Below are 25,713 nucleotides of genomic sequence, written 5' to 3'. Positions count from 1 at the left end.
CCAGGCTTCCTTCCCACATGGTGCTGCAGCTGGGTGACGTTGGATTTTAAAACATTAAATCTCCTTTCAGTTCCCATCTACCGAGTTTAGCAAATGTCTTCTGAGCACATTTTTTTTTTTTTTTTTTTTTTTTTTTGCGGTACGCGAGCCTCTCACCGTTGTGGCCTCTCCCGTTGCAGAGCACAGGCTCCGGACGCGCAGGCTCAGCGGCCATGGCTCACGTGCCCAGCCGCTCCGCGGCATGTGGGATCCTCCCGGACCGGGGCACGAACCCGTGTCCCCTGCATCGGCAGGCGGACTCTCAACCACTGCGCCACCAGGGAAGCCCCCTGAGCACATTTTAAACATGATACTGGGTTTACAGAACACTGGTGTGAGACCCGTGAAATCAGGATCCCTATTTTATAGGAAGTTGAGGCTCACAGAGCTGCTTTGCCCGAGCTCACAACGCTGCTGAGGTAGGCTCTCCACCCTTCCCTGAACCCAGCTTTCCAGACACCAGGCCTCCTGCCTGGTCCTGCAAGGACACAGGAAGGTAGAGTGGCCAGGGACTCAGAGGCAGACTGGGCTGACGGCAGCTCACAGCCCACCTGCCCTTATGGCTCTCTGACCCACTACTCTGGGTTCCAGCCTCCCCCAGGGCCTGTCCCCTATCCCGCTTCAGGCTTGCTTCCTCCTGCCTCTGTGTCTGCAAAACTCGGTCCCCTCCCTTCTGTAGATGTCCTTGCTCTCATTTCCAGTCTCAGGCGGGCTGCCAGTACCGACTCTTCCGGGCACACTCCTAACGCTCCCACCCACGGGCCTCTCCCTGGGGTCCCTCCCATTCCCTCTCTATCCCTACTAGGCTCCTGACCCACCCCCATCCCACCATTGTTTATTCTAGTCATTTGCTTACTTGCCTTTTTCCTCCATCAGGCCTTTGTGAGCGCCCGGAAGTGGAGGCATTTACCTTTTAAAAAATTAAGGAACAGGACTTCCCCAGCGCTCCAGTGGTTAAGACTAAGCCCTTCCACTGCAGGGGGCACGGGCTGGATCCTCTGTCCAGGAAGTTCCAAAATGCCGCGACGGTAAAGTAAGGAAAAATTCCTAAGTAATATAGATTGATTGTGGACCATATGGAAAATACAAAAACATATAAAAAAAGACAGTAAAAGTCTCCCAGAGTCCCTACCACCTGAAGATTATCGTTGTGAAGTAATTTTGGCTTCTATTCCAAACATTTTTCCCGGGCTCACACATATGCTTCTCTTTTTCCCAAGTGAAGTCAGGATCACACTGCAAAGTTTGGCATGCTGCATTATAAAAAACGTAATGTCTTGAGGATTTCCACCGTCGGCTAACATTCTCCCTCGACACGAACTGAAGTGGGCGGTCACCCCGCTGCGTGCATGCCCCAAGGGTAGTGTCCCCGCAGCCTGGGCGCCCAGCGGGCGCTCGGAGACCCTGCCAAAGGCGGGTGGTCTCTGCGCGCGGACCCCCCCGGGGCGCGGTGGGGTGGAGGCAGATCGCCGGCTCGCGCCCGCATGCCCAGGACTGTCGGTTTCGCCGGGGATCGCGCGGGGCCCGTGAGCGGCGGGGGCGGGGGCTGGGTGCTTTAGATTTCACGTGATTTCTCTGGATGGGGACATTCTGGAGTTTGGGGCCGACTCCTGGCAGACGCCGCCCGCAAATTCTTGGCCCAGGACCCAGACTGCCCGCGGCCCCGCCCGCCAGCCGCAGCTGTGCCTGGGTCAGGGGGTCCCGGGGGGACGGCGGGGCGGGGCGGGGCGCTCCTGTCAAATTCGGGCCCCCGCCGCGCGGCGCGGCGTTATCGCGAGAGCTCGACGGCGGTGCGCAGGTCTCGGCGGCTGCCCTTCCCGGCCGGCGTCGGCAGCGCAGTGCGCAGGCGCAGCGGGCGGGTTTCCCCAGGCTACAGTTGGGGCCGCCGCCCGCTGGTCCGCCGCCCTGCGCCATGGCGGGCTGCGCGGCGCGGGCTCCGCCGGGCTCCGAGGCGCGCCTCAGCCTCGCCACCTTCCTGCTGGGCGCCTCGGTGCTCGCGCTGCCACTGCTCACGCGCGCCGGCCTGCAGGGCCGCACCGGGCTGGCGCTCTACGTGGCTGGACTCAACGCGCTGCTGCTGCTGCTCTACCGGCCGCCGCGCTACCAGGTGCGGGCCGGGCCGGGCCGAGGGCCGGGGCGGGGACCGGGGGCCGGGCGGGCTGGGCGCGGCGCGTGGGCACCGTCCCCCCGGGGTCGAGGTCCGGGTCTGCCGAGAGCGCGGCCCGCGAGAGTGGTTGCCTCCCCCGGCCGCGTCTTCTAGCAGCTGCGAGTTCAGGTGGCAGGAGGGCCCCCTCCCTGCCAGTCCCGGGGGGCGTGGGTCGCGGTCCCCCTCCACCCGGCGGAGTGGGTGGGAAGTTGCGGTTGGTGCCGTTCAGCAGCTGCGGCAGATGCACGTGGGGTGGGGAGTGAGCGGGCCCACGAGTTCTTTTATGTAATTTAAGGTGTGGAGAACTACCTGCTGTCAAGTCTGAGGTCAGAGGCCCCCGCAGTTACGTGGAGGGGGCTGGGCGCAGAGTCCCGGCTGCCCCGACCAGATTCGCTGCATGGACTTGGGAGAATCCAGCCAATAAGCTAGGTTTAACGCAGTTTTCCCACAGCCCTGAGTGACAATAACAATCATAATAGGAATGGTAGCTAAAGCTTACTTACGAAGCACTTCGTCTTAAGTGCTTTACATGGGTAATCTTCACAGCAGTCCTCAGAGGTAGGTACTCTTGTCATCCCCATTGTGCAGATGGGGAAACCGAGGTCCAGAGAGATTAAGTAACTTGCCTAAGGCCACAGCGCCATAGAGGGGTGGGCTTGGGATTTGAACCCAGGCAGCCGTGCTTCACCCTGTTAACCTCTGAGCAAATGGGCTCCATGGACTTGCGGGTGGCCTGCTTATCCCAGGAAGTACGATGTATGCTCTGCGAACAACCAGGTGACTGGTCCTCTTTTGGGTCCGTTTCAGATAGCCGTCCGAGCCTGTTTCCTCGGCTTTGTGTTTGGCTGCGGAGTGCTACTCAGTTTTAGCCAGTCTTCTTGGAATCACTTTGGCTGGTAAGAAGTGCTTTGGGAATGACAGTTTTGAGGTGGGGGTGGGCGGATCAGAGGGTCAGTAGTGATATTCCCTCATCCTTGGCTGGCTGAAGGCTAGTGAGGGCTCTACGGGAATGAGGCCTCTAGCTTCCTAGATTCCCGCATCTTGAACCTTGAGAACTTGTGCCCGTTGGTTGCTTCTGTCGCAGGTGGAAACAGGTCTCCCTGGCACCCTTCCCATAGGTGCTCTCATCTGCTGCACCTTCAGTAATGTGACCAGCCCCTCCCAGAAGAGGGTACTGGTCCTCAGTGACAGGAAGGGGCAAGGCTCTGGCTCGTCTTCACAGACCTTTTCCGTCTCTAATTTCTATTAGGTCACATCTAGTGCCTCCCCCACGGCCAGTGTAGGATTTTTCCCTACACTATGATTTCAGTCCCTTGAGCCTTCTAGTCCCTGACCTGGATATGAACCAGTGGCTTCAAGGTAAAAAGCTTTATCTCCTACTATCAATACTCTGAGCCATCTAATCCTTCTTTGCTGGAATTATTTCAGTTTTTTGAATTTTTGTATTCGACATACATCACTACTTTATTTTGATACTTCTTCCATGTTTTACTGTGTGTAGTGTCATTTTAAAAAAGGCTGAAGGCCCATAGTGCCTTCCTAACCTATGTTTTTTGTTTTTTGGTTTTTTTTCTTTTTTTCCCTCCTGTGACATTCAAAAACATAGTCCCTTTACAACCCCACTTTCTGCAAACCTCAGGGAATATTGCTACATGTGGGTGCCTGATGTCCACTCTCAGACAGGTGACAGCAGGCCCTCATCATAGAATTCAGGGACAGTTCAGACCAAATCTGTACTTGGACTTAAAGGCTAACTTGATTCCCTTGCCCCAACTTACCTCTCGTTCTTTTTGTTTTTAAATAGGTATATGTGCTCCCTGTCATTGTTCCACTATTCTGAGTACTTAGTCACGGCAGTCAATAATCCCAAGAGTCTGTCCCTGGATTCCTTTCTCCTGAATCACAGTGTGGAGTATACAGTAGCAGCTCTTTCCTCTTGGATAGAGTTCACACTTGAAAATATCTTCTGGCCAGGTCAGTGTGCCCTGCTTTCCCCTCTGCAGGGGAGGTGGGTGGCTTCCACGTGGGCCTCAGGACAGTGACGTGGGTTCACCTCTCAGGTCTAATCTCCCCGAGTGATCTTCCCCAGACCTCTATCCTCACTAAGCTCTTTATAAAGGACAAGCTCCACTTGTGAATTCCGCTTCTGGAGTTTGAATGGATGATATGTTGACCTTACGCTTTAAGCGTTGAAGGACGTAGTATGTACCATTTAACGTGAAGTCCCAACCTCTGATAGCTGTAATACCAGGTTTACAGTCAGAAGATTCGGATCTGTTCATTTTCTGTGACTTGAGAAGTTTCATGTAAAAATTTTATTAGCAAAAACTACTGCATCTGGAACCTACTCTGACACTGAACTTTCCACAGCAAGTTAAATGAAATGTATGTAGTTCCTAAGGTTCAGTAAAGGGCCAAGGCGGGAGACGCTGGGCCCTTCTCGGCTTCACTTAGCTGTCTTTGTCCCCAGAGGAAGGATGGGAGCGTGTGGCGGGGGTGTGTGCGGATGGGAGCCTGTCACCTCTTTGCCGTGACGCTCTAACTGGGCTGTTGGCGGTTTAACGTGAATGGGTGAACAGCACAACTTAGGAGAATGTGTTTTGTGTATAATTAAATTTTAATGTGATGACAGATGCCGATTGCCCACTAGCATATGTTCTAGTGTTCCTGTCTTTCGAAACATAGGTTAATTTTAAGCATGCAGAGGGGAACTCAGCAGTCCAGGGTCTTCACTCCCCGGTTGTCACCATCCCTCTCCTGCAGAACTGAAGCAGATCACCTGGCTCAGCGCCACGGGGCTGCTGATGGTGGTCTTTGGAGAGTGTCTGCGGAAAGCGGCGATGTTTACAGCTGGTTCCAATTTCAACCACGTGGTGCAGAATGAAAAGTCAGACACCCACACTCTGGTGACAAGCGGAGTATACGCTTGGTTCCGGCATCCTTCTTACGTTGGGTGGTTTTACTGGAGTATCGGAACCCAGGTATGGTATCAGATACGATACTGATCTCCTTTAAAGTGTTTAAAAATATGTTTTAAATCGACATATAATTTAAATATCATAAAATTCACCATTTCAAAGTGTATAATTCAGTAGATTTCACTGTATTCACGAAGTTGGTCTTTTTAATTTGTTTGCCATTGTGGTTTTTTTTTTTTTAAGTGTTGCGTTTACTTATTTATTTATTTATTGGCCACGCCGTGCAGCTGGTGGGATCTTAGTTCCCTTAGCAGGGACTGATCCCCTGCAGTGGAAGCATGGAGTCTTAACCACTGGACCACCCGGGAATTCCCTGTTGGTCCTTTTTAAATAGGTACACGTGTTCCCTGCCATGTTTCAAGGGATAGTTAAATAAAAGTCAAAAGAACCGATTTAGTCTTTAGTGCTTTTTGCTATGTACTTAAAATCTGGGTGTCCTAAGCTTGTAAACTTCCGGCGATCCTAGGTGCCGTTACCCCCTCTGTCGTACCCCTTTTCTGCCTCTTTAACTTAGACCTGGAGCATCCCAGTGGGATGAGGACAGACATGGGGCTTTGGGGAGAGCCCTCTGCCACGCAACGGGCAGCTCAGCTGATTTTCATTAGAGGCTGCTGTGGATGAGCCCAGGGTCATATGTCAGGTTTAACATGAGCGATGGAGGTTTGCTCTGTCTCAGACTGCAGACCGAGCCTTGTTTCTTGAGCATTGTCTCTTGAATCTGTTTTCTTAGTCCTAGAAGGACTTGGACAGAGAATGTGGATAGAGCTTAGAAAACTCATCACCTCTTTGGGAACATCCAGTCCGGTCCCCCAGGCATCCCATTGCAGTGCATGGTATGGGGGGCACTCTGGTGACCCCCAGTGGTGTAGTAGGTTACTGCACAGCATTTGTGTGAAAACTTGCAACCCTGAAACTTAAGACTGCCGCATTAACAATCACATTCCCCGGGAACGGGTTGACTGTAGTGGAATCATGTAATTTGCCGTAAGTGCTATAACTAGTAAACCTAAGTGCTCTAGGGCTGGACAGCTTTTCATACTTCTTTGCCTATAGATCCTTCTACATCGTGACCCAGCACACAAGTGTGTGTAACAACTGCACAGATCTTTCCTGAGCAACGCTCACCCTGACTGTGTACAAAACACTGTGTTTCCTATCTTGTTAGCGTTTGTAACGCCGTTTCGGATGCACAGGATTGAGCTCCTGGCTCCATGACGGGTTGTGGCTTGAGACTGGGAAACCCCGCTCTAGGGTCTGCTGGTGGTGGCGGCACAGGCTCTGGGGTCCCTGGCGGGCGGGTGGGGCCGGTCCGGCTCTAACATCAACTGATGGGCCTCCGTTTCCTTGCGGGTTAAGCAGGGGCGGCAGCGCTACTCAAGAGGCTTGCTCTGGGCGTCGAATGGCTTACTGGCTGGTGGTAAAGGGCTTGGCATGTGCTGGGAACACAGTAGGTGCTCAGTAAACCGTGGTGAGAAGAAGTGAGGTCACCCATGTGGGGAAGACGTACGTCCCGGGCGGGGGCCGGGGGGTCCGTCGGAGTGGGCAGGGGTGGATCAGTGGGCTCCCTGAGCTACACAGAAGAAGCGGGCCGAGGAACTGCTTTCCTGGGCTGCGAAAGCCGGGCTAAGGAGGCGTGGTTGAGGCCTTCGTGCTTTCTGAACAGGGGAGTGATCTGATGGAAGAAGTGGTTTTGGGGGCTCAGCTGATAGCAGTGTATCGACGGCACCTACGCAGGAAGGTTGCGGGGGCCAGAGGCAGGGGGCCAGGCAGCTGTGGGGTGGGAGGGAGCGTGCTAGGAAGGGGGCAGGCTGGGAGCCACGCGGGAAGGCAGTGGTGCTTGGAATGGGAATTCACGTATGGGGGTGGAGGCAGGAGTTGCCAGCACCCCTGCCTGGGGGTCGAAATCCAGGAGGTTGCTCTTTCCTTTCAGTTTTTAGGTATCTCTCAGGTAAGAGGAACAACAGAAAAGCGTACGAACGAAAGCTACAGTGATGGGTGTTTAGCCCTGCTGTGAAAGTGATGGTGTGGTTTCCGTTAATGGCGCCCTGGCTCAGGGTCTCAAAGACCCTAGTGATGTTTCAAGAGTTTCTTGGGCCCTTGGCAGGAAGTCCTCTGCGGTCATTGGAGAGCAGCACATGCCGCTAAAGTTCAGGGTTTCGGGTCACACTGACCCCAGTGCACTAACCCTGTGTCCCTTCGCCAGGTGGTGCTGTGTAACCCCATCTGCGGCGTGAGCTACGCTCTGACAGTGTGGCGCTTCTTCCGCGACCGGACAGAGGAGGAGGAGATCTCGCTGATTCACTTTTTTGGAGACGAGTACCTGGAGTATAAGAAGCGGGTGCCCACGGGCCTGCCTTTCATAAAGGGGGTCAAGGTGGAGCTATGATAGGCCCGGGCGGCCCAGGCCAGGCTGGGGCCCCCCCACTCTAGGCAGCGTGGGACGGAACTGCTTCCTGTCGGCCACGCTGCAGAACGGACTTTCTTAAATCATTTTGTGTGTCACCAGTGACTCTTCTGGAATATCACTCAAGATCAAATGGTCAGAAGGCCTTAGGACCAAAGGACCCCACTCCCACCCCCACTCCCACCTCCCCGCTGCCCGGAGCAGCCTGTTCCCGGGCTGCATCAAGGTAGGACATAGATTAAAGGTGGACAAGAAGCAAATAACCGCAGTCCTTGGCAGTGACCCCCGACGCGCCTGGGCAGAGCCTCGGCCACACTCCATCCCCCATGAGGCCAGGGCTGTTAAGTTGTAACCCAGACCCTTGGGGAGAGGTGGGCTCACTCCTGATGCTGAGTGAGGCTCCTGCAGCAGGAAGGGGTACGTGGGCACCAGTACTTGCTAGTGTTAGAAACCCATTCAGAATCCTTACTTTGACCGAAACACACAAACAGCACAGCTTTAACCTCCCTGTTTCTGTCCTTAAGTGCATGAGCATCTCTACAATTTTAAAGACACTTCCTTATAAGGCACTTTGGCTCTTCATATATCTCATCCTGTTTACTTACCTGTTTTCAAAAACAGCAGTACGAACTCAGGGGACTCGCTTGGCGTGTGAGCCCCACCTTTCACTTGGCAGAAAGGCAGCACAGACACCTCCAGATGACTCAGCTGCTGCTCTGTGTTACCAGGGCTCCCCGGGCCAGGGACACTGTGGGCCCCTGTGGCTTTCCTGGGTCCTGGCTCCTCCCAAAAGGGGGCTGTTACCAGTGACAGGCATGTCAAAGGTGTGTCATTTCTCCTTTATCCAAAAAAAATGCTTCCTGGACACCTGCTCTGTGCAAGGCATTGTTAAACGTTGAGAAATACTGCTCTCCGTTTACTTGGGGTTTTTTCTTATTCTATCATAGCTTATATTTTTGTGTTTTGACTTAAATCTGTTAACCATTGATTTCTATGTTCTGTTCTCAAAATTCCATCGTCCCTAATGCCATTTCAAACTGTCTTTTCCAAAGGGGTTTGAGCATAAACAACTATGAAATTCCAGCAAGCCAACTCAAAAAAAATAGGGCAAATAATCGCAGCTGAGATTTAGTCAGTGCTTTTGTTGTTCAAGTTCGGGAAGATTGGCTTTACGAGTCAAACATACAAGCTTTGCGACCCTTGTTGAATTCTGGACCAGAGAGCAACTTGCTCTCGGTGTGAATTCCTTCCATGCAGTCCTGCAGTGGCACCCACAGAGCGTGAGTCAGGTGGCATCGGCCCCTGGCTGGAGTGCTGCCACGCCACGCGATGCCACGCGACGCCACGCGGTTTTCAAGGAGCCACTAAACCTTTCCGTGCCTAGACCTCCCCATCTGTAGGATGGGGTCAATACCACCTACCTCGCAGGGGTCTTGTGAAGACTTAGAAGAACAATGTCAAACGTTTTTACTACTTTGGTGACAGAGATGACATAAACGAAACCAGTATTGCATGAATTACACAAAAATGGACATTTGACTCACTGTACCAGATACCGGGAATGTGTGTTCAAAAAAGCATTCTACCAACTCGAAATATTAACTTATTTCTAGATTTCATGGCCTAATTAGTGTTTTTCATCATTATATATACCAAAGAGGTTTACAGGTTCATCGCTGACAGGTGTGACATTTGCTGGTTTGAGGACCGGACAGAGTCCAGCCTCGGCCTCCTGAGGTCTCGCAGGCAGACAGCCCAGGCAGCAGCCAGGGTCTCACGGCAGATTCTTCTGGCGGGAACACTGCCCGGCGGGACATCAACATGCACTTACTGTGTTTGAGGACTTGAATCAGTGCTAAACTTGTTCTGCAGACCACTCCTAGTGAAATACACTCCCCTTCATAGGATTGCAAAACTGAGGAGGGTGTAGCTGGGGTTTTGGCGGCCACCCCCAGCTCTTTGAGGGAAAGTCCTTTCTTGCTGCATCTAGCAGGTTAGGACCCAGCTTTCATTACCACTGGGGGTCGTGAAGTTGTCTCTTCAGCAGATGGAGAGGAGCTAGTGACGACCCTGGCTTTGTGGACAGTAAGGCCGGAGGTGTTGGCCTCTGACGGTCTGTCCTTCCTCCGCCGGCCTGCCAGGCCTGGAGCTCAGGAGGCAGGCCCTGGTGTCGGCAGGGAGATGCTGCTGTCACACCACCTGGGCTGGACGTGACATTCTGCTCTGCTTGAAAGAGCAGTTCCACAAGCAAGTTCCCACCCTGATTTGTAACCCAGGGCGGAAGTCCGCAATTACTTGGGGATCAGAGATGAACTACTTAGGGGCAGGATTTGGCAAGTGATTGACTTTCATCTAGCACTGAGATCTTCAGGTTATTTTTACCTTTATAAGTTCAGCAGTGACAGCGCACAAGGAAGAGAATCAGGTTAATGGGGTACAGGCTTTTTGGGTATTCCCGAAAGCTTATTTTGGGTAAAGGCCACATCACCGGTCCCCTCAAATTAAGAAACCGTCAGGAGATTTCTTTTTCCATTGCAGGTTTCAAAGCGGAGACTCTGAAGTGGAAAATAGGCACTGCACAGAACAAAGCTATTTTGAAGCAGTGCAAAATGAAACACTTCACGAGGGTTTGCAGGCTGGGGCCGAGACCGGCGGTTTACTGAAACGAGGTTGTAGGTGAGCCTGGCAGAGGGCAGGAGGCAGCGCACCCCGCCGGCCCTTCATTGTCATAAACTGCTGCATAAACCTACAAAGTGAACTTTATCAATCCCTTCCACTTATTTAGCACTCTGGGTGATTAACATGATGGGGGAACATCGCTAAACCCACCGGTTGTGTTGACACGTGAGGTTCCGTAGGGTCTCGACTGCAGCTCCGTTTGGTCACAGCCCCTCTGTGACAGGAACAGTGAACCACTGTCCCTTCTCTGCACTTTCTTACTGCCTTAGATAGTTGTGCCCTCCCTCTGTGTTTTGCTTCTGCAGTGACTTGGTGAGGCCAGGCGACCCCAGCCTGTCTGGCATGGTGCGAGAGGCTTGCTGTCTGTGCCCCACTGTGGGGGCCTGACGCCCTGTCCTGGGCTCGGTCCCAAGCGCTTGCCCCTGCAGGACTGTCCTGTAGCTTAGGCTAGGAGAGTAACCTAATGGGGTAATTACTCTTCTTTTTACATGCAGAAATGTTTATTTAAATATTGGATTTTCTTTCACAGAAATTATTTCCAATGCTTAAATAAAACTGTACTTGATTTCACTATGAACAATAGTATGATCGTGTGGGATTCAGAAACTTTTTTTTTTTTTAAATATTTATTTATTTATATATTTGGCTGTGCCGGGTCTTAGTTGCAGCATGCAGGATCTTTTAGTTGCGGCATTTGGGATCTAGATCTTTGACCAGGGATCGAACCCGGGCCCCCTGCATTGGGAGTGCAGAGTCTTGACCACTGGACCACCAGGGAAGCCCCCAGAAACTCTTAAGGTCTTTTTGCTTCTGGCTAAGAAATGTCCAAGGCCTACAGCGTAAAACCAGATGTGTTTTGCCTCCTCGATTCTGTTCTGAAGTCCTACCTCTAACCAGTTTGTAATGACAAGTTCCTCCAGCCCCCCAGGCTACCGTGGACGTTTGTGATGCTCTGGGACGGGAACGTCTGACAGAGCAGGTGTGGAGGTGTTGGGTACGGACGTGGCGGATGCGTCAGCGTATTGACCTGCAGGCCCACCTGGCACGTAGAAGCCACTCGCCGTTTGAACCACTGAATCAAGCTGATGTTTGCTTAAAGCATGATTCTTTGGGCATCGTTTTGCCTCTGAAACTTTACACTTTAGGTCATGCAGGTTAATTTTCTTTCTTAAGCATTTTGTTTAAGTTCCGCTTGATAAAATGGGTACTGGGTAGGAGTGGAAAACCAGTAGAGCGAAGTTGCTGGTGAATCGTGCTTTAATATCTATAGAAGGTGAACACAGGAGAGTGACAGGCGGGGACAGCGGTGGGGAAGTCGTGACGGAGGCTATCTCCTGCCACGCAGGCCACCAGGTGCTATCGCGTTGCTTTATGCGCTCAGCCCTGGCCCTACAGTGAGAAAAGCTGGAGCAAAGGGTTTTCTCCCCTATGCTGAGTCAGCGCTCAGATTAGCGGGGGGGAACTTTCCAGCGGCGCCCGGAGAACAGTGGGGCTGTGCGTCAGGCAGAGCCGGATTCCTCTGTGGTAGGGCAGGTGCTGCACAGTGGGCGGGTCTCATCACCCGAAATTCAGACGGGTGCACACCCCACCACAGCGGGCGCTCACGGGACAAGCACACAGACACCAGGGAGGTGCAGGGGCAGTGAGGGGCTTCCGGCTGGACGTTCACTCAGGTAACGTTTTCCACGCCGACTGGGATGCCGTCCCGAGTCACCTTGATGAGGACCAAGATTCGGGGCAACACGAAGTCTGGCTCAAGCCAAAGAACCTGAAATTGGGACCTGGCAGAGAGTGTCTGGGTTTTTCTGCTGATGCGTGATTATGACACATTAAACAGAAAAGCATGATGGGAACCGCCTTTTCTTAAATATCCCAGCGTTGATGTGCACGTTGTAAGACGCCCGACCTCCGGGGGCAGTCCCACGCTAAGCTGGGCACTCTCTCCATGTGGGGACGTCACCCCCGTTTTTCGGTTTGGGTCTGTGAGCATCTTTATTTCTCAGTGGAGGCTCTTCTGCGAGGCTGCTCAGGGTCCGGCTGTTTCTCGGCTCTGAGGTCTTCTCTCTCCTCTCCGAGACACTCCCTGGATCGTTCCTAAAGAAACACTTAATGTGAGCTCCTCTCTGCTCCCCTGTCTCACTGTGTCCCAGCGCTAAAATCCACCCAGGCAGAGGCTTTCAGAACGGCCAGCCTTCCGGGAAGGCACCAGCGGGTGATAGAACCTTAACTACATCATCTCCTAAAGGATTTTTTTAAAAAAAATAAATTTATTTATTTATTTCTTTTTGGCTGCATTGGGTCCTCGTTGGCTTTCTCCAGTTGTGGTGAGCGGGGGCTGCTCTTCATTGTGGTGCGTGGGCTTCTCCTTGCGGTGGCTTCTCTTGTTGCAGAGCACGGGCTCTTGGCGTAGCGGGCTTCAGGAGTTGTGGCTCGCGGGCTCTAGAGCGCAGGCTCAGTAGTTGTGGCGCATGGGCTTAGTTGCTCGGTGGCATGGGGGATCTTCAGGAGTTGTGGCTCGCGGGCTCTAGAGCGCAGGCTCAGTAGTTGTGGCGCATGGGCTTAGTTGCTCGGTGGCATGGGGGATCTTCCCGGACCAGGGCTCGAACCCGTGTCCCCTGCATTGGCAGGCAGATTCTTAACCACTGCGCCACCAGGGAAGCCCCTCCTAAAGGATTCTTATTCACTTCTGATGACTTCTGGTTGCCAAAACATTGGCAGTGCAGACCATTTCAGTGGCTGTGGTGACCCTGCTCTTTGAATTGACCCCCCCCCCCGAAGCATGGTGCCTGGGAGGGCAGGGCTGCTTTCTGCTCTGTCACCAACCCCGTGGTGGCGCTAGACGCAGCAGACCTCTCCCTGCCCCCAGGCCCTTTTAGCTCTGACTTCCTACAGCTCCAGAGAACTACGAAAAGATCAGCCTGTGATAGTGACACATCTGTTACGCACATTCTCCTCTCCCTCTGGCAGGCATTTTGGCAAACACTGTGGCTCCAGTGAGCAGCCGTGCTCTCTCACAGGAAGAACTAACCCTCGATCTCTTTCTCGAGTCGCAGTGGCGTAGGAGCCTGCGCTCTCAGAGGTGTGGGTTGGGCGGGCGGCCACCACGGCTGTCCCTAGTTATAAACCTCACGTCACGTCTATCAAGGTCACATCTGTCATCTACGAGGTCATCTGTCTGAAGGCACCGCCCAGTTTAAGAACCCCCCTGACCCTGTATCTTACACACTGAGGCCCAGCTGAGGCCGCAGAGCTAGCTGGTCAGTGGCAAGTTGGGACCAAAAGAAAACCGGAGGTCGGTCTTTGTCGCCTGTATTTGTCTCTGAGATTACATCGTTTGCCCGCTCAGGTTGGAAAGACTCACTTTACCTGGCCTGGGCCTCGCCGTTCACGCCATCGTCATGCGTGTTTTGGAGATGGTCTGACGGTTCATCCACAGGGGCCTGAAACCTGCGGGAGAGAAAGCAGTTCCCAGGAATGCGGATGCAGCAGAGCCAGCCAGCGTGTGCTTAGGCTCACTGCACAGACGCCGAACTTGAGCAAACACTTTGGGCCTCAAATATTTACCGAGGGCCAGGGCCACGGCAGTGGACGAGAGAGGCTGGGCCCTGCTCTCGTGGGAGACCCGTTCTGCGGGGGGAGACGCGCCAAGGTTGGGAAGGAGGCCCAGCGGGACGGATGGTGGGGAGTGACAGTGAGGGAGACCTGCTTTCACTAGGGTGGTTTGCGAAGGCCTCCCTGCTGACGAGACCTGGGTGATGAGGTCCATGGAACAAGAAGAAGCAAGAACATTCCAGGCAGAGGCAGGGAAGTGGCAGCCAGTCTAGCTTCTTTGCGGGACTGAAAGGCCACTGTGCCTGGGGTGTGGGGAGGGGCCGACGTGGGCAGAGGTGGGCAGAGAGGGTCCCAGAAGGACTTTCAGGCCCCAGCACGATAGGCTTTAGAAAGACCACTGACTGTGGCATGCTGGAGGGGCCAGGGTGCGGGGCTTGGCAACGGCGGCTTGGATCGAGGGTCACAGTCGAGACAAAGCAGGCGGACCAAGAGGGTTGAGTCAACAGGACTTGAGGATGGGTTGGCAATAAGGGATGAGGGAAAGAAAGGAATCCAAGTCTCCTGGGCTTTTTACTTGAGCACCTGGGGGACTGTGATGCCTTCACTGAGATGAAACAGGAGTAGCATGTTCGGCGGGGAGGAAACCAAGCTCGGGGCCATTGTGGGGTTTGAGGTGCCCTGAGACCACCAAGAGGAGACTCTCCCAGGAAGGGGCACTTGGAGATGAGTCTAGAGCTTGGGCAGATCCGTGCTGGGGAGGGGGATTGGGGGTCATCTGCAATACCATGGGGTTTTAAAGCCAGGAGACTGGGTGAAGCCCCGTAAGGAGAGGGCGTAGGATAAGAAGAATGCCTGGGACTGAGCCCTGGGGAAAGCTGACATTGGGGCCTTGAGCCAAGGGGGCAGAGCCCAAAGCCAAAGAGACTAAGAAGGAACCGCTGGGGGACTTCCCTGGTGGCCCAGTGGTTACGACTCTGCGCTCCCAAAGCAGGGGGCCCGGGTTCGATCCCTGGTCAGGGAACCAGATCCCACATGCATGCTGCAACTAAGAGTTCGTATGCCACAACTAAGCAGCTCGCGAGCCGCAACTAAGACCTGGTGCAACCAAATAAATAAAGATAAAATAAATAAAAATTTAAAAAAGGTTCTCTTTCCCTTTAAAAAAAATGAAAGAAGGAGGAACAGCTGGAGGGGCAGGAGGAAAACCACACCGGAGTGTGGGGCGTCTTAGAAGCAAAAGAAGAGTGTGATGAAGGTGACAGACAGTTCAGGCTCACGAGTGCTGCTTCGAGGCCAAGGGATGTAGCCCACAGGTTGCTGATGGAACAGGAGCAGATTTGGTGGGTGGGGTTGGTGTGAGCTGCCAGCAGTGGGAGGGGAGGAAGCAGAGGGCAGCTCCAGATACCTGGAAAGCGGTGCCGTGAAGAAGGGTAGAGGCAGCCTCCCTGCTTGCCCCAAACCTCCAGGAGCTGGGCTCCTGCCCGAGCTTTCCATGTGCTGACACCAAGCACGGATGCCACTTCCCCCCAGAGATGTGACTCTGCCGGGGTGTTGCCCCTTGCAGGCAGGCAGGAGCACCCTACTTGAAGCCAGCTGCTCACCGAAGCAGAGCACGCAGAAGGGAAAGGACGCCAATGGTAAGAGCACGGCTTAGAACGCGCACACAGCGTGAACAGGCTGGGTAGGCGGCACCAGGATGTCACCTCCACCCAGAGGCCCCCCAGGATAATCCCAATCTTACCTGCTAACACCAGAGCTTAGTTCTGCCTGGTTTTGAGGTTTTATAAATGGAATCACACAGTATCTGGAGTAAACTGCTTAGTAAATGTCAGCTTAGGAGGACACTGTAACTAGTCCTGGCTGGACAGGGATTTGATCCAAATTGTGCAGAAGGCATGATGAGTGCAACCTCTCAGTGTGACGTTAAAATAGTCATTTTAAAGGTGGCTTGGTAGTTCTGGATTAATACAGCAATTGCGCGCGCGCACACACACACACACACACACACACACACACACTCTAATTTTTCCTTCTTCCCCAAACTCATTAAAACTAGTAAAGGGACCAAAACAATGAGGGGGGAGAAACCTCTCCAGGTTGACAGCAGGAAAGGATAACAGCAAAATTTTGGAACTGGAGAGCACGTAGACAATGGTCACTCATTCAGCAGACCTGAGCGACGGAGGCCCGACCAGTTCCCACCACAGAATCCTCAGGGGGCCCAGGAACGGGTAGCCCCAATGCCTCTGCAAGGAGGGTGGGACTGAAATAGGACGACGAAGGGCAGGATCCCTACCTCCGAACCGCTGCCCCCACCCCCAATACTGAAGGGTTGGTCTCTGGGAGGGTGCGACACACCGTGAGAACTACTGAAAGGCAGAAAGTCAGCTATGTGTACGGATACTCCATACGGTGACATTCCAGCAAGGAAACTGGGCAAAGATCTAAAACCGACATTGGGGCATCAAGAGTAAGATAAAGCAAAACAGAAAACGCTGCCCACCCAGATCCCTTACACCGAAGCACCGCCCATGTGCTCAGAGCTTCCAGCCTGCTCTCCTCCACCCCAACTCCTAACATGAACCGGTAATTGAAGATTTCCTGACAGCTGAGAAAAGCCTTTAACAGGGAAGGCAGAAACCTAAATAAACAAAACGTAACTTGGAGGAAACAGACTTCAGAGAGAAGGAAACTTAAAAAAACAAAAGCAAAAAAACATGTATCGGCCCCCAAAGGGGTAAGATATTCTGTCCTTGCAGCAACAGAATGCTGTGTAACAAGAGCAGTCAGGGTACCAAAAACACCTCTTTGGAAATGAAAAACAATTTAAAACATTTAAAAGAGCTCTTGGAAATTTTCTTCAAAAATGAAGAACTAGGGCTTCCCTGGTGGCGCAGTGGTTGAGAGTCCGCCTGCCGATGCAGGGGACGCGGGTCCGGGAAGATCCCACATGCCACATCGTGCCCCGGTCCGGGAAGATCCCACATGCCACGGAGCGGCTGGGCCCGTGAGCCACGGCCGCTGAGCCTGCGCGTCCGGAGCTTGTGCTCCGCAACGGGAGAGGCCACAGCAGTGAGAGGCCCGCGTACCGCAAAAAAAAAAAGAAGAACTAAATAGAAGAGTCAGAAGATAAGAGAGGAAATCTCCCAGAAAGTGTAGCAAAAAGATGAAGAGGTGGAAAACAAGACTGAAAAGAGATGGTATATCAGAGGGCCAGCCCCGGAAGGCCAATAGCCAATAAGAATTCCAGAAAGAGAAAAAGTGCAGAAAATCAACTAACCAGTTCAAGAAGAAATATGCCCAAACAAGGACATGAATTTCCAGATTGAAAGGACCCACCGCTACCCAATGGACGGGACTAGACCCTCACCAACGTGAAATTTCAGAACGCTGGGAGCAGAGAAGATGCCACAAGCTTCTGAAGAGAGAATAAGTGGGGACTTACCCAGTGGTCCGGTGGGTAAGACGCTGTGCTCCCAATGCAGGGGGCCCAGGTTCGATCCCTGGTTGGGGAACTAGATCCCGCATGCGTGCTGCAACTAAGAGTTCACACACCGCAACTAAGAAGTCAGTATGCCCCAACTAAAGATCCCGCATGCCGCAGCTAAAGATCCCACGTGCCGCAACTAAGACCCGGCACAGCCGAAATAAATAAATGAATAAATATTAAAATAAATAAGGAGAATAAGTGGGTCACATTACAAGGATTAGGAATCAGAATGCCTTCAAACTTCTCAAAGATAGCCTTGGAAGTTGGAAGACAATAGAGTGATGCCTTCGAAGGAGAGTCATTTCCAATTTAGAATTTCCATCTAGAATTCAGTACCCAGCAAAACTATCAGTCAAGTGCAAAGGCAGAATAAAGATATTGCAGCCTTACGCTGTTCAAAACACGTCCCTTCTCTGTACCCTTTCTCAAGGAGCTGCTTGGGGGATGGGCTTCACCAAACCATGAAAGAGGACACGTGTCATGTGGGAATCAGGAGATCTCACTTTGGAGTGAGGCAAATGGAGCCCCCTGGAGGGTGGTGGAGGGAGAGGCTAGGTTGGCCACTGTGTGCCAGCCCTACAGGGCAACCACCCTGGGGCTCAGACTTGCGAGGCGGGCACATTGAGGACCTCTGCCACTGTTAACACCTCCAGTGCTCAAGTGTGGTGCTGAGAGCCTGGTCCAGGTTCCTATCTAGACTCGTCTTAACCGTGTACTGGGGAAGTTCTCTTTGCTCTGCGTCCTGCTGTCTGGATCAGCTGAGGACCCTCATTACACCCCCAAGGTGTAAAGAGATGGGCAGTTGTCTGCCTAGAAGCAGAAACTCAGAGCAGGCTGCTCATTCTGTGTTTTGGCAGATGTCCAGCACCTGGTCCTCCCAGATGCCCTGATTAAACCTTCATGACCTGGCCCACTGACTTCCCGGAAAGGGGCTCTCCCAGAGGTGTGGCACCTTTCCTACGCACATTCTGAAGTGTCTTGGTTCCCCCGCAGCACTCCCTGCTCTCACCTGGGCTCTAGCCGCTCCTTCACCTTGGCAATGGAGCGGACGTAGGGCGTGATCTGCTTGGTGATGGTGGTCAGGTAGGCATTCTCCTGCTTCAGCTGGAGAAGGTCATGGAGCTGGGCTGTGGGGGCCCAGGCCAGAGCGTTAGGTCTTGTTGGCTTCAAATTCTTACTCTCCAGCCTTGAACCATCTAAATAACCCAACTATTTCAGTGATTACCTCTAATTAAAGAGTGAGGTAAGACTTGTGAAGGCATCCTACTTACTGAATCCTGATCTCAGATAGATCATTTGGGGGCCAGTTAGCAGCTGTGAGGCAAAGTCAAGAGCTAGGGGGAAGAGCACGGGGGTTCGTATCTGGTTAGTGGGTAACTGGCTTCCTGCCCCTGAAAGCATGTGGATTAGCTCCAGGACAGGGGTGCGCCCAGCTGCCCGGGACCTTCATAGATCTCCTGCTCGTTAGCCACGCGCTGGTAGGATTCCTCCCAAATCTGAAAGAGAAAGTAAGTTGGATGTTGCACGTGGCCGTGAGCTGGAATTTCCCTTGACAGCATTTCTGTCCTCCAGCTACTCAGAGCCATAGGGCACTCCCAGCCAGTTCCCATGGTTCCAGGCAGCAAAGGCCCAGGTTCCAGAGCCTGCCACACGAGGGCCTCCTGGGGCACCAGGCCAAGGTCCTCCTCCCCCTTCCTGTCCTGGGGTAGCTCAGGTACATGCTGACAGGTGGGGCCGCAGGGGAGGGAGGTTCCTCGGGAAGGGCTACCTCCTGGAAGACTGCTCTCATGCCCTCCACGGAAGCATACTCCAAGGCGATCTGTGTGTCCACCTGCAGGGACTTGTGCAGGATGTCACCCATGATCTCGGCCTTGATGAGCGAGTGGTGCTTGGTGAGGTCCCGGTGCAGCTCCTGTACCTGGTCCTTCAGGTTCTGCATCTCTGCCTGCAGGCGCTGGGGGGAGAGACCGCGTGAGTGCCTGTGTTTCCTGCAGGCTGGGTGCACTGCGGGGGCCTCAGTGGAGGGACGGCTTGCAGGCCAGGTGGCCAGGACTAGATTTGGCCACTGCACCTTGGCGAGAAGGGGTGGGGCCTTTCCCCGCGGGCAGGTCCCTGGCCCCCTCACCCGGTAGGAGTTCTCAAAGTGGCGGCAGTGTTCCGTGAAGGGTGAATCGTCGCCCTCCGCCAGCAGCACCTTGGTGCTGATGGACCGGTGCAGCGTGGGCTTTTGGACCGGTGACCCCAACATCTTTCCCACGGGGGAGGGGCAGCTGGGCCCCATCAGCACGTTGGGGCCCGAGCCCCCTGCTAGCCTGGGGAGAGAACTAGTGTGGATGTAGACGTGGGGGTTCCGGAGGGTCTTCCCTTCCCCCAGCCTCCCAGCGCGTTCTCAGCCTTCTCAACCCTCTCACCCCAGGCTGCACACCACAACCACGCGGGAGCTCTGAAAACACCTGATGCAAGGCTGTGTACACCCAAGACCAATGACATCAGCAGGGTGTTTTTTTTAAATCCTGAGGGTGATGCCAATGTGCAGAAGAGTCCACCAGGATACCCTCAGACAGTACGTTCACTCACACACACTCGACCTTGCAAATTTGGCTTGACGCCCAGTATCCCTTGCCTGGGGCCCTGGAGCTCTCAGCAGACACATCCAGCTTAGGCATTTCTCCTAACTCCCCCGGGGTCTCCAGCTCTCTAGACTGGGCCCCGCCCCCCGCGGAAGTCAGACGCCCTGCGGCTTCTGGAGACCCAGGCCCCACCCTAAGCTACCCCTTCCTTTCAGGGCTTAGGCACCCCAGTCCGGGTGCAGCGGCGGCGGTTGGGGGAGCCCCTGAGTCCCTCTGTCCACCCCTGGCCTGGATCCACTCCAGGTCAGCTACGCGCTTCCGATCCAGGGCGGCCCCGACGGCTGTTTCCAGGCTGGGCGGACTCTCCCTCCCGCGTGGACATCTTTGGAGCCCAGACGCGGCGCGGGGAGCTCGGCGAGCTGGGAAGGGCGGCCCCCACCCCAACGGGGACCTTGTGCCCGCATCCCCTTCCCTGTCCCGGCGCCCCTGCGGCTCACGTGCTGGTACCGCCCCCGGCACCCGCCGCCCGGCGCGGTCCCAGCAGCAGCAGCGGCTCCAGGCAGCGCGCGAACTCGGCGCGGTGGTCGCTGGCGATCTGGGGGGACGGACGAACTCGGGAGGCAGCTCCAAACTCCGCGGGCCTCCGCCCCCGGCCCGGCCCACCCCGCGGCCCCGCCCACCTTGCTGCTCTGTGCGGGCCGTAGGCGATGTGGCCGCGTGACGATGCCCTGCAGCCTCTCCACCAGCTCCTGCGCTCAGGTGGGTGGGGGCGTGGGGGTGACAGGGAGGCGGGAGGACCGGAGGACGCGTCCGTCTTTAGGATTTCACCTGCCATCCAATCCTTCCACACCACCCCTGCCCCCAAATCCACAGGAAAGACTGGGGGGTCTGGACTCCAGTAGACACAATGCACTTTGGGGGAGAGGCTTATGCTCCCTTCTAGGCTTTGCTGTCCTCTTATTTTTTTATTTAGTTTTTGGCCGCGCTTTGCGTGGCTTGCGGGATCTTAGCTCCCCGACCACCAGGGATTGAACGGGGTGGAGTCCTAACCGCTGGACCGCCAGGGAATTCCCTGCTGTCCTATTAAAAGGGGTTCAGCCAGCCCCTAAATGTTTTGTAGATGATGGTGTGGAAGAGGGGGCTACCCAAAGACCCCCTGGTCCAGCCTCCAGGTAACAGGCTGCCCAGCCCTGAGGTGGGGGGCTCTGGTGTGCAGGGTGGGTTCCTGGTGGGGAGGGGGGGAGACACAGAAGCTGTGGGCACTCACATAGCCCAGGTCCAGGAACTCAGCCTTGTTGGCCAAGCTGAGAAAGGAAGAGCAGATGGCCAGGTGGACCTGTGAGAGGGACACTGCTCAGTGCCTGGGCTGGGTGCCTGGCCCTGCGCCCCCAGCTCCCCTTACCTGGAGGGTGGGCAGCAGAGTAGCCAAATGGGAGAGCTGCTCCTTGAAGGCCTTGTCCTTTTCTTCATACTGGCTGGGGGAGGAGCAGGCAGCCTCATCTCCAAGGGGAGGGCTGCCCACCCCCACTTTGAGGGCGGGCTCAGAGCTGGGTGGTTCCATCTCCCCACCAGCTTTGTGCATCCTTCCTCGACACCCCTTCCCTGAGCCCTGAGCTTTCCTCCTCACCCGTAGACACCTGGATGTCTTGCTCTCCAGGGTGGGCCGGCGCCTGCCCAGGCTATGAGATAGGTGTCTGGAGGTCAAGGGGCAGGGGATGGAGAGCCCGCCACCACTCACCTCTGCACAGCCTGCAGCAGCAGCGCTTTCCTCTCTGCCAGTTTGTCCTGGGAGGGAAGGTCTGCTACTGGCTGGGCAAACTCGGCCCTGCCACCTCCCAGTGCTCTCCCAGTCCCCTGGGCCCCAGCCACACAGCTGCTTAGGCTGGCTCTCTCCAGCCCACCAGCGCTGCTGCCCGGGCCACCTCCTTCTTGCATCTCACTGCCCGAGAGCCCTGGTGCCCTCACCTTAAATGTCACCTCCTGGGGGAGTCTTCCCTGACGCCCTCTCACCACCAGCGCCAGCCTGGGGCAGGCCCGTGCTCCACCTCTAGAACTCTCCTGGCAGCTACGATTGATTAAGTAACTTCTGAAAGCAGCTCAAGGCTTGCTGCCCTGCTACACTGGAAACTCCACACGGGCCCCCGGGGGGAGGGGCCTGCCCTGTGTCCCGGGCACCGGCCATGGCTGGTAAGGATGCTCAGCCTGTGGCTGTCTAGTCCCCCCTACCCCTCACCTGCATGCTGCCGAAGAGGGCGTGGATGGCAGCCTCCTCATCCGCCGCGCTGCGTCGCACCTCGTCCACCATCGCCTGCAGCAGTGCGATGGCCTCCCCTGTGGCGGTCTGCAGGGCCTTCACCGCCTGGGGACAGGGCGGCCTCAGCCTTGTGGGCGCGCGTTCTCCACCCCCGCCCCGGCGCGCCGGGCACCCCGCGCTCACCAGCATCGCCTGCTGCAGCCGCTCGCAGCCTTGCACGTACGCCGACTCGAGGTCCACGCAGTGAGCCCGGCTCTCCCTACGGGGAGCCCGCGGATGAGCCCTGCTCCGGGCCACCCTCCAGCCCCCTCACCTCCCGCGCCCTCTACCCACCCCTGCATGTCCCGGAAGCAGCGGATGCACAGCAGCGACTTCTTGTCGGTGGAGAACATGATGTAGGGCTCGGCGTGCAGCGCTGCGGCGGAGGGAGGGAGTGCGGCGGTGAGGGCTCCGGCCGGTGCCCGCCCCCATCCCCGCCCAGCGCTGGTCCCCATCCGGCACGCCGCACTCACTGCACTTCTGGAGCACGTCGCGGCTGCGCTGGCCCAAGGCCACGATGTCGTGGCGCGCGAACATGCGTGCCCGGTGCGTCTCATCGCGGCAGCGCGCGCACAGCGGCTGCCCGCACGTGTTGCAGAAGTACGTGGTCTCTGCGTCCTGCGGACAGAGCTCGGGCTCAACCCGCCCGTGAACTGGGAGCCTGATCCCATCACAGCCCGCGAGGGAACTGCAGCCTCCGCACGTCGTGGCTGTGCGTCTTGGCCCCGGCCTGGGGCAGGCGCGCGGTCACATGCAGCCCTTTCACGTAACCCCAACGCGCAGCGCTCTCATGTACCCAGTTTACAGACGAGAATATTGAGGCTCAGAAAATAGGTAAGTAGGTCCAGTAAGGAGCAGTTACCCAGGACGGTCTTGCGGAGGGGGTTACATGGGGTTGTGGGGAGGGCAGGCACTGCCTTTGCAAAACATTTCACCTATAACAAAAACGTATGTGTACACCTGTGTGTGTGTGAAGCCCCGCCTTGGCGCCCTCACTAGTAGCCACATGGATGCCTACGCCGGCCATCTGGAGTGGGAACTTGGTTGGGAGGCGAAAAGGAGTGAAGACCTGCAGGTGCCCTTCCCCAGGGCTGAGAGTCGAGGGCACTGACCCCAGCAGTGGCTATGAAAGCACAGACCCCCAACTTCCTACGTTGGCCCTCAAGGCCATTTCCTCCCCACGCTCTCCTGACCTCCAGCCCCTCACCTCCTGCTGGTTATGTCTGTACTTCTGCGTAGCACATATTCTAGAACTTGCCCGCCCTCCCAGACCTTTTGCTCCTGCAGGGACATCCTCCTGGGATTTGGAATACCTGGTCCAGCCTCCACAGGCCAGAGAGAGTCTCGCGTGCCCTTCACAGTCCAGCCTGAAGCCTGTCCTCTGCTCCCTGGTCTTTCAGGATCGCCCCTCCCCAACGGCACAATGTCCTCACTTCCCCTTGGGCTGTTGATAGCTGCCCACAGCTACCCAGGTAGCAGCGGACCCCAGAGGGCTGGCCTAGGCCTGTACCCTGGCATGCCCTTCCTGTTCCAATTCACAACTGTGTTCTGAGTTGGGCACCAGTAAGCTCTCCCCAAATCGAAATAGCCTTAACCCCTGCAACTATCTTGGTGTTGGCCCAAGGCAGTTGTTTTGGACCTCAGTCTCCACACCAGTAAAATGGGGCCCACATTCTGGATACAGGGTGCCTTAGAGAGGCGTTGGAGAATGCCCTGATGGGTGATCCTCTGATGACATGGCACACACTGCAAGCGTCAGGACAGTGCAACCTGGCACCCTCCGCTCCCCACCCCACCCCCAGGCGCCCCTGCCTGCTTGCCGCACTCCTGGTCGCAGTTGGCACAGCGCACCACGTCCATACCATCCCCTGAGCTGTCCACCAGGAACTGCAACAGCCGATCCACCGGAGGCAGCCCGCTGGGGCCCTTCACCACCGTCTGGTGTCTGCGGAGAAGCTCCAGCCAAGATCCGGAGGCCCCTTCCCGAAGGCTCCCTACCCCCTTCCTACTCCAGACATTCCAGTCTGGAGCTAAAAATAGGGCGGCGGGAGGTGGGATGCCTGCAGGTCTGATGTCTGTAAATACCTCAGCCAGTGCTCTGTGACCCCGTCCCTTTCCAGTCCTAGGGGAACCTTGGGATGGGGCTGGCGACTCAGGGTGTCAAAGGCAGAAGGCTCCCCTCAACCCCCTCTCATGGCATTGGGCAAATTTAGGGCCACCCCGGGTAACTTGAGCCAACATAACCTGCTTGTGTTGACTGAAGACTTCAGGACCCCCAAGTGAGTTACTGGGAGTGTCCAAACTCTGAGCTGAGATCCCCTACTCCAGCAGCATTGAATCCGACAGCACGCGCCCTCTAGCCCACCCTCGCCCCCTGACTTTCTGTGGGAGGCCTTGGGCCATAACCCCAGGTCTCAGTTACCCCATCTGTAAAATGGGCTGGAGCCTTCATGTTCTCTGGCAGAGAGGTGCAGGCTGCGGGCAGCCTCTCCCAGCCGTCTCCACAGGGAGTCAGAACCTTGCCCTCCCAGCACCTAGGTCCCAGCCCAGCGGGGCCAGTCTCCCGTCTTAAGGGGCTCGAGGCACTCACTGGCACAGCGGGCAGGCGAGGCGGCCGTCGGCGGTGCGGCCGCGCAGGCAGCCGGCGCAGAAGTCGTGGAAGCAGTCCAGCAGGCAGGGGTGCTCGTACTGCGCGCGGCACAGCGGGCACACGAGCGGGGGGCCGCTCGCCGCGTCCAGGGCGCCCGGGCCCTCCAGGGGCGCAAAGATAGCTCCCGACATCTTCGGGCACAGCGCAAGAGGGCGGGGAGGCGCCCGCGGCCCCTCTGCCCCGGCGCCTCCTCCCTCCTACCTGGCCCGCTGGACCACGCGCGGCGTCCAGCGGTCGTGGAGCGGGAAGCAGCGAGGGTCCGGGGCTGGGGGCTGGAGCGCCGGGCGCGGGGAGAACGGGCAGGAGGCGCGCGGAGGGGCCAGACCCTGTGCCGCCGCCCTCCCCGCCTCTCCACGGCAGCCCTGGAAGGTCAGTCGGTGCCTCCTACCCAACGCCCAGTCTCCCCGGGCCTCCCCCCTCCCCTCCCCCCCCACCCCAGGAATTCCCCTCCCGGTGTCCTCTGGGTGACCCGCAGCCGACACCCCTTCCGCGCCAGGCGCCCCCAGCCTCGCGCGCGGTGCCCCCGTCCACCTTCCCGAGGCTGGCGCCGGCTGCCTCGAGCCGAAAACCTGGACGGATCTCGGCGCTCGCCGCCGCTGTGACCCAGGGCTCCGGTTACGGCCATGGCCGCGGCCACTGCTCCCCTCGCCCGGAGGAGGAGAGGCGGCAACGCGCGTCTGGAAAGGACCCCGCCGGGCAAGGGTTCGAGGTTCGGACTGGACCCCGCCCGCGGTGACAGAGCCCGGAGCCCGGAGACGTGGGAGCGCCGCGCAGAGCTCCTCAGGGGGATACGGCCCCGCTGGCTAGGCCGGCTCTGTGCGGTCGGATTTGGGCCGGGACAGGAGTGGGTCCGCGCGGCCCTATTTCCTCGACGGGCAGTCGAGGGCGCCCGAGAGCAGCAGCCGCCCCTCC

The 25,713-nt window shown here is 56.3% G+C and overlaps 2 protein-coding genes across 3 annotated transcripts; one reads left to right on the top strand and one right to left on the bottom strand.

Moving 5' to 3' along the window:
* The first annotated feature begins 1,908 nt into the window (after positions 1-1,908).
* ICMT (isoprenylcysteine carboxyl methyltransferase) lies at positions 1,909-10,818 on the top strand. Of its 2 annotated transcripts, XR_009519740.1 has the most exons (6): positions 1,909-2,146; positions 2,993-3,081; positions 3,990-4,159; positions 4,949-5,166; positions 7,367-7,793; positions 10,106-10,818. XR_009519740.1 is itself a non-coding variant. In XM_060013418.1 (5 exons), the coding sequence occupies exons 1-5, from the start codon at positions 1,952-1,954 to the stop codon at positions 7,547-7,549; spliced, it is 855 nt and encodes a 284-aa protein (XP_059869401.1). In that variant the 5' UTR covers positions 1,909-1,951; the 3' UTR covers positions 7,550-10,082. The 2 variants fall into 2 exon arrangements, 1 of the variants encoding a protein (XP_059869401.1); XM_060013418.1 differs by lacking the exon at positions 10,106-10,818 and having other exon boundaries at positions 7,367-10,082.
* Positions 10,819-10,909: 91 nt separating this feature from the next.
* On the bottom strand, positions 10,910-25,150 carry RNF207 (ring finger protein 207). Its single transcript, XM_060013412.1, has 17 exons — positions 24,742-25,150; positions 23,964-24,096; positions 22,625-22,769; positions 22,446-22,527; positions 22,296-22,371; positions 22,092-22,217; positions 21,597-21,643; positions 21,261-21,333; positions 21,126-21,194; positions 20,539-20,607; positions 20,356-20,453; positions 19,414-19,600; positions 19,057-19,242; positions 18,733-18,784; positions 18,298-18,415; positions 13,613-13,693; positions 10,910-12,340 (listed from the first exon to the last, which is right to left on the bottom strand). The coding sequence occupies exons 1-17, from the start codon at positions 24,930-24,932 to the stop codon at positions 12,172-12,174; spliced, it is 1,902 nt and encodes a 633-aa protein (XP_059869395.1). The 5' UTR covers positions 24,933-25,150; the 3' UTR covers positions 10,910-12,171.
* Between the last annotated feature and the right edge of the window lie 563 nt (positions 25,151-25,713).

Source organism: Delphinus delphis, chromosome 1, assembly GCF_949987515.2.
Source record: "Delphinus delphis chromosome 1, mDelDel1.2, whole genome shotgun sequence".
NCBI classification, from domain to species: domain Eukaryota; kingdom Metazoa; phylum Chordata; class Mammalia; order Artiodactyla; family Delphinidae; genus Delphinus; species Delphinus delphis.
This window is presented reverse-complemented; position numbering and strand designations above follow the sequence as displayed.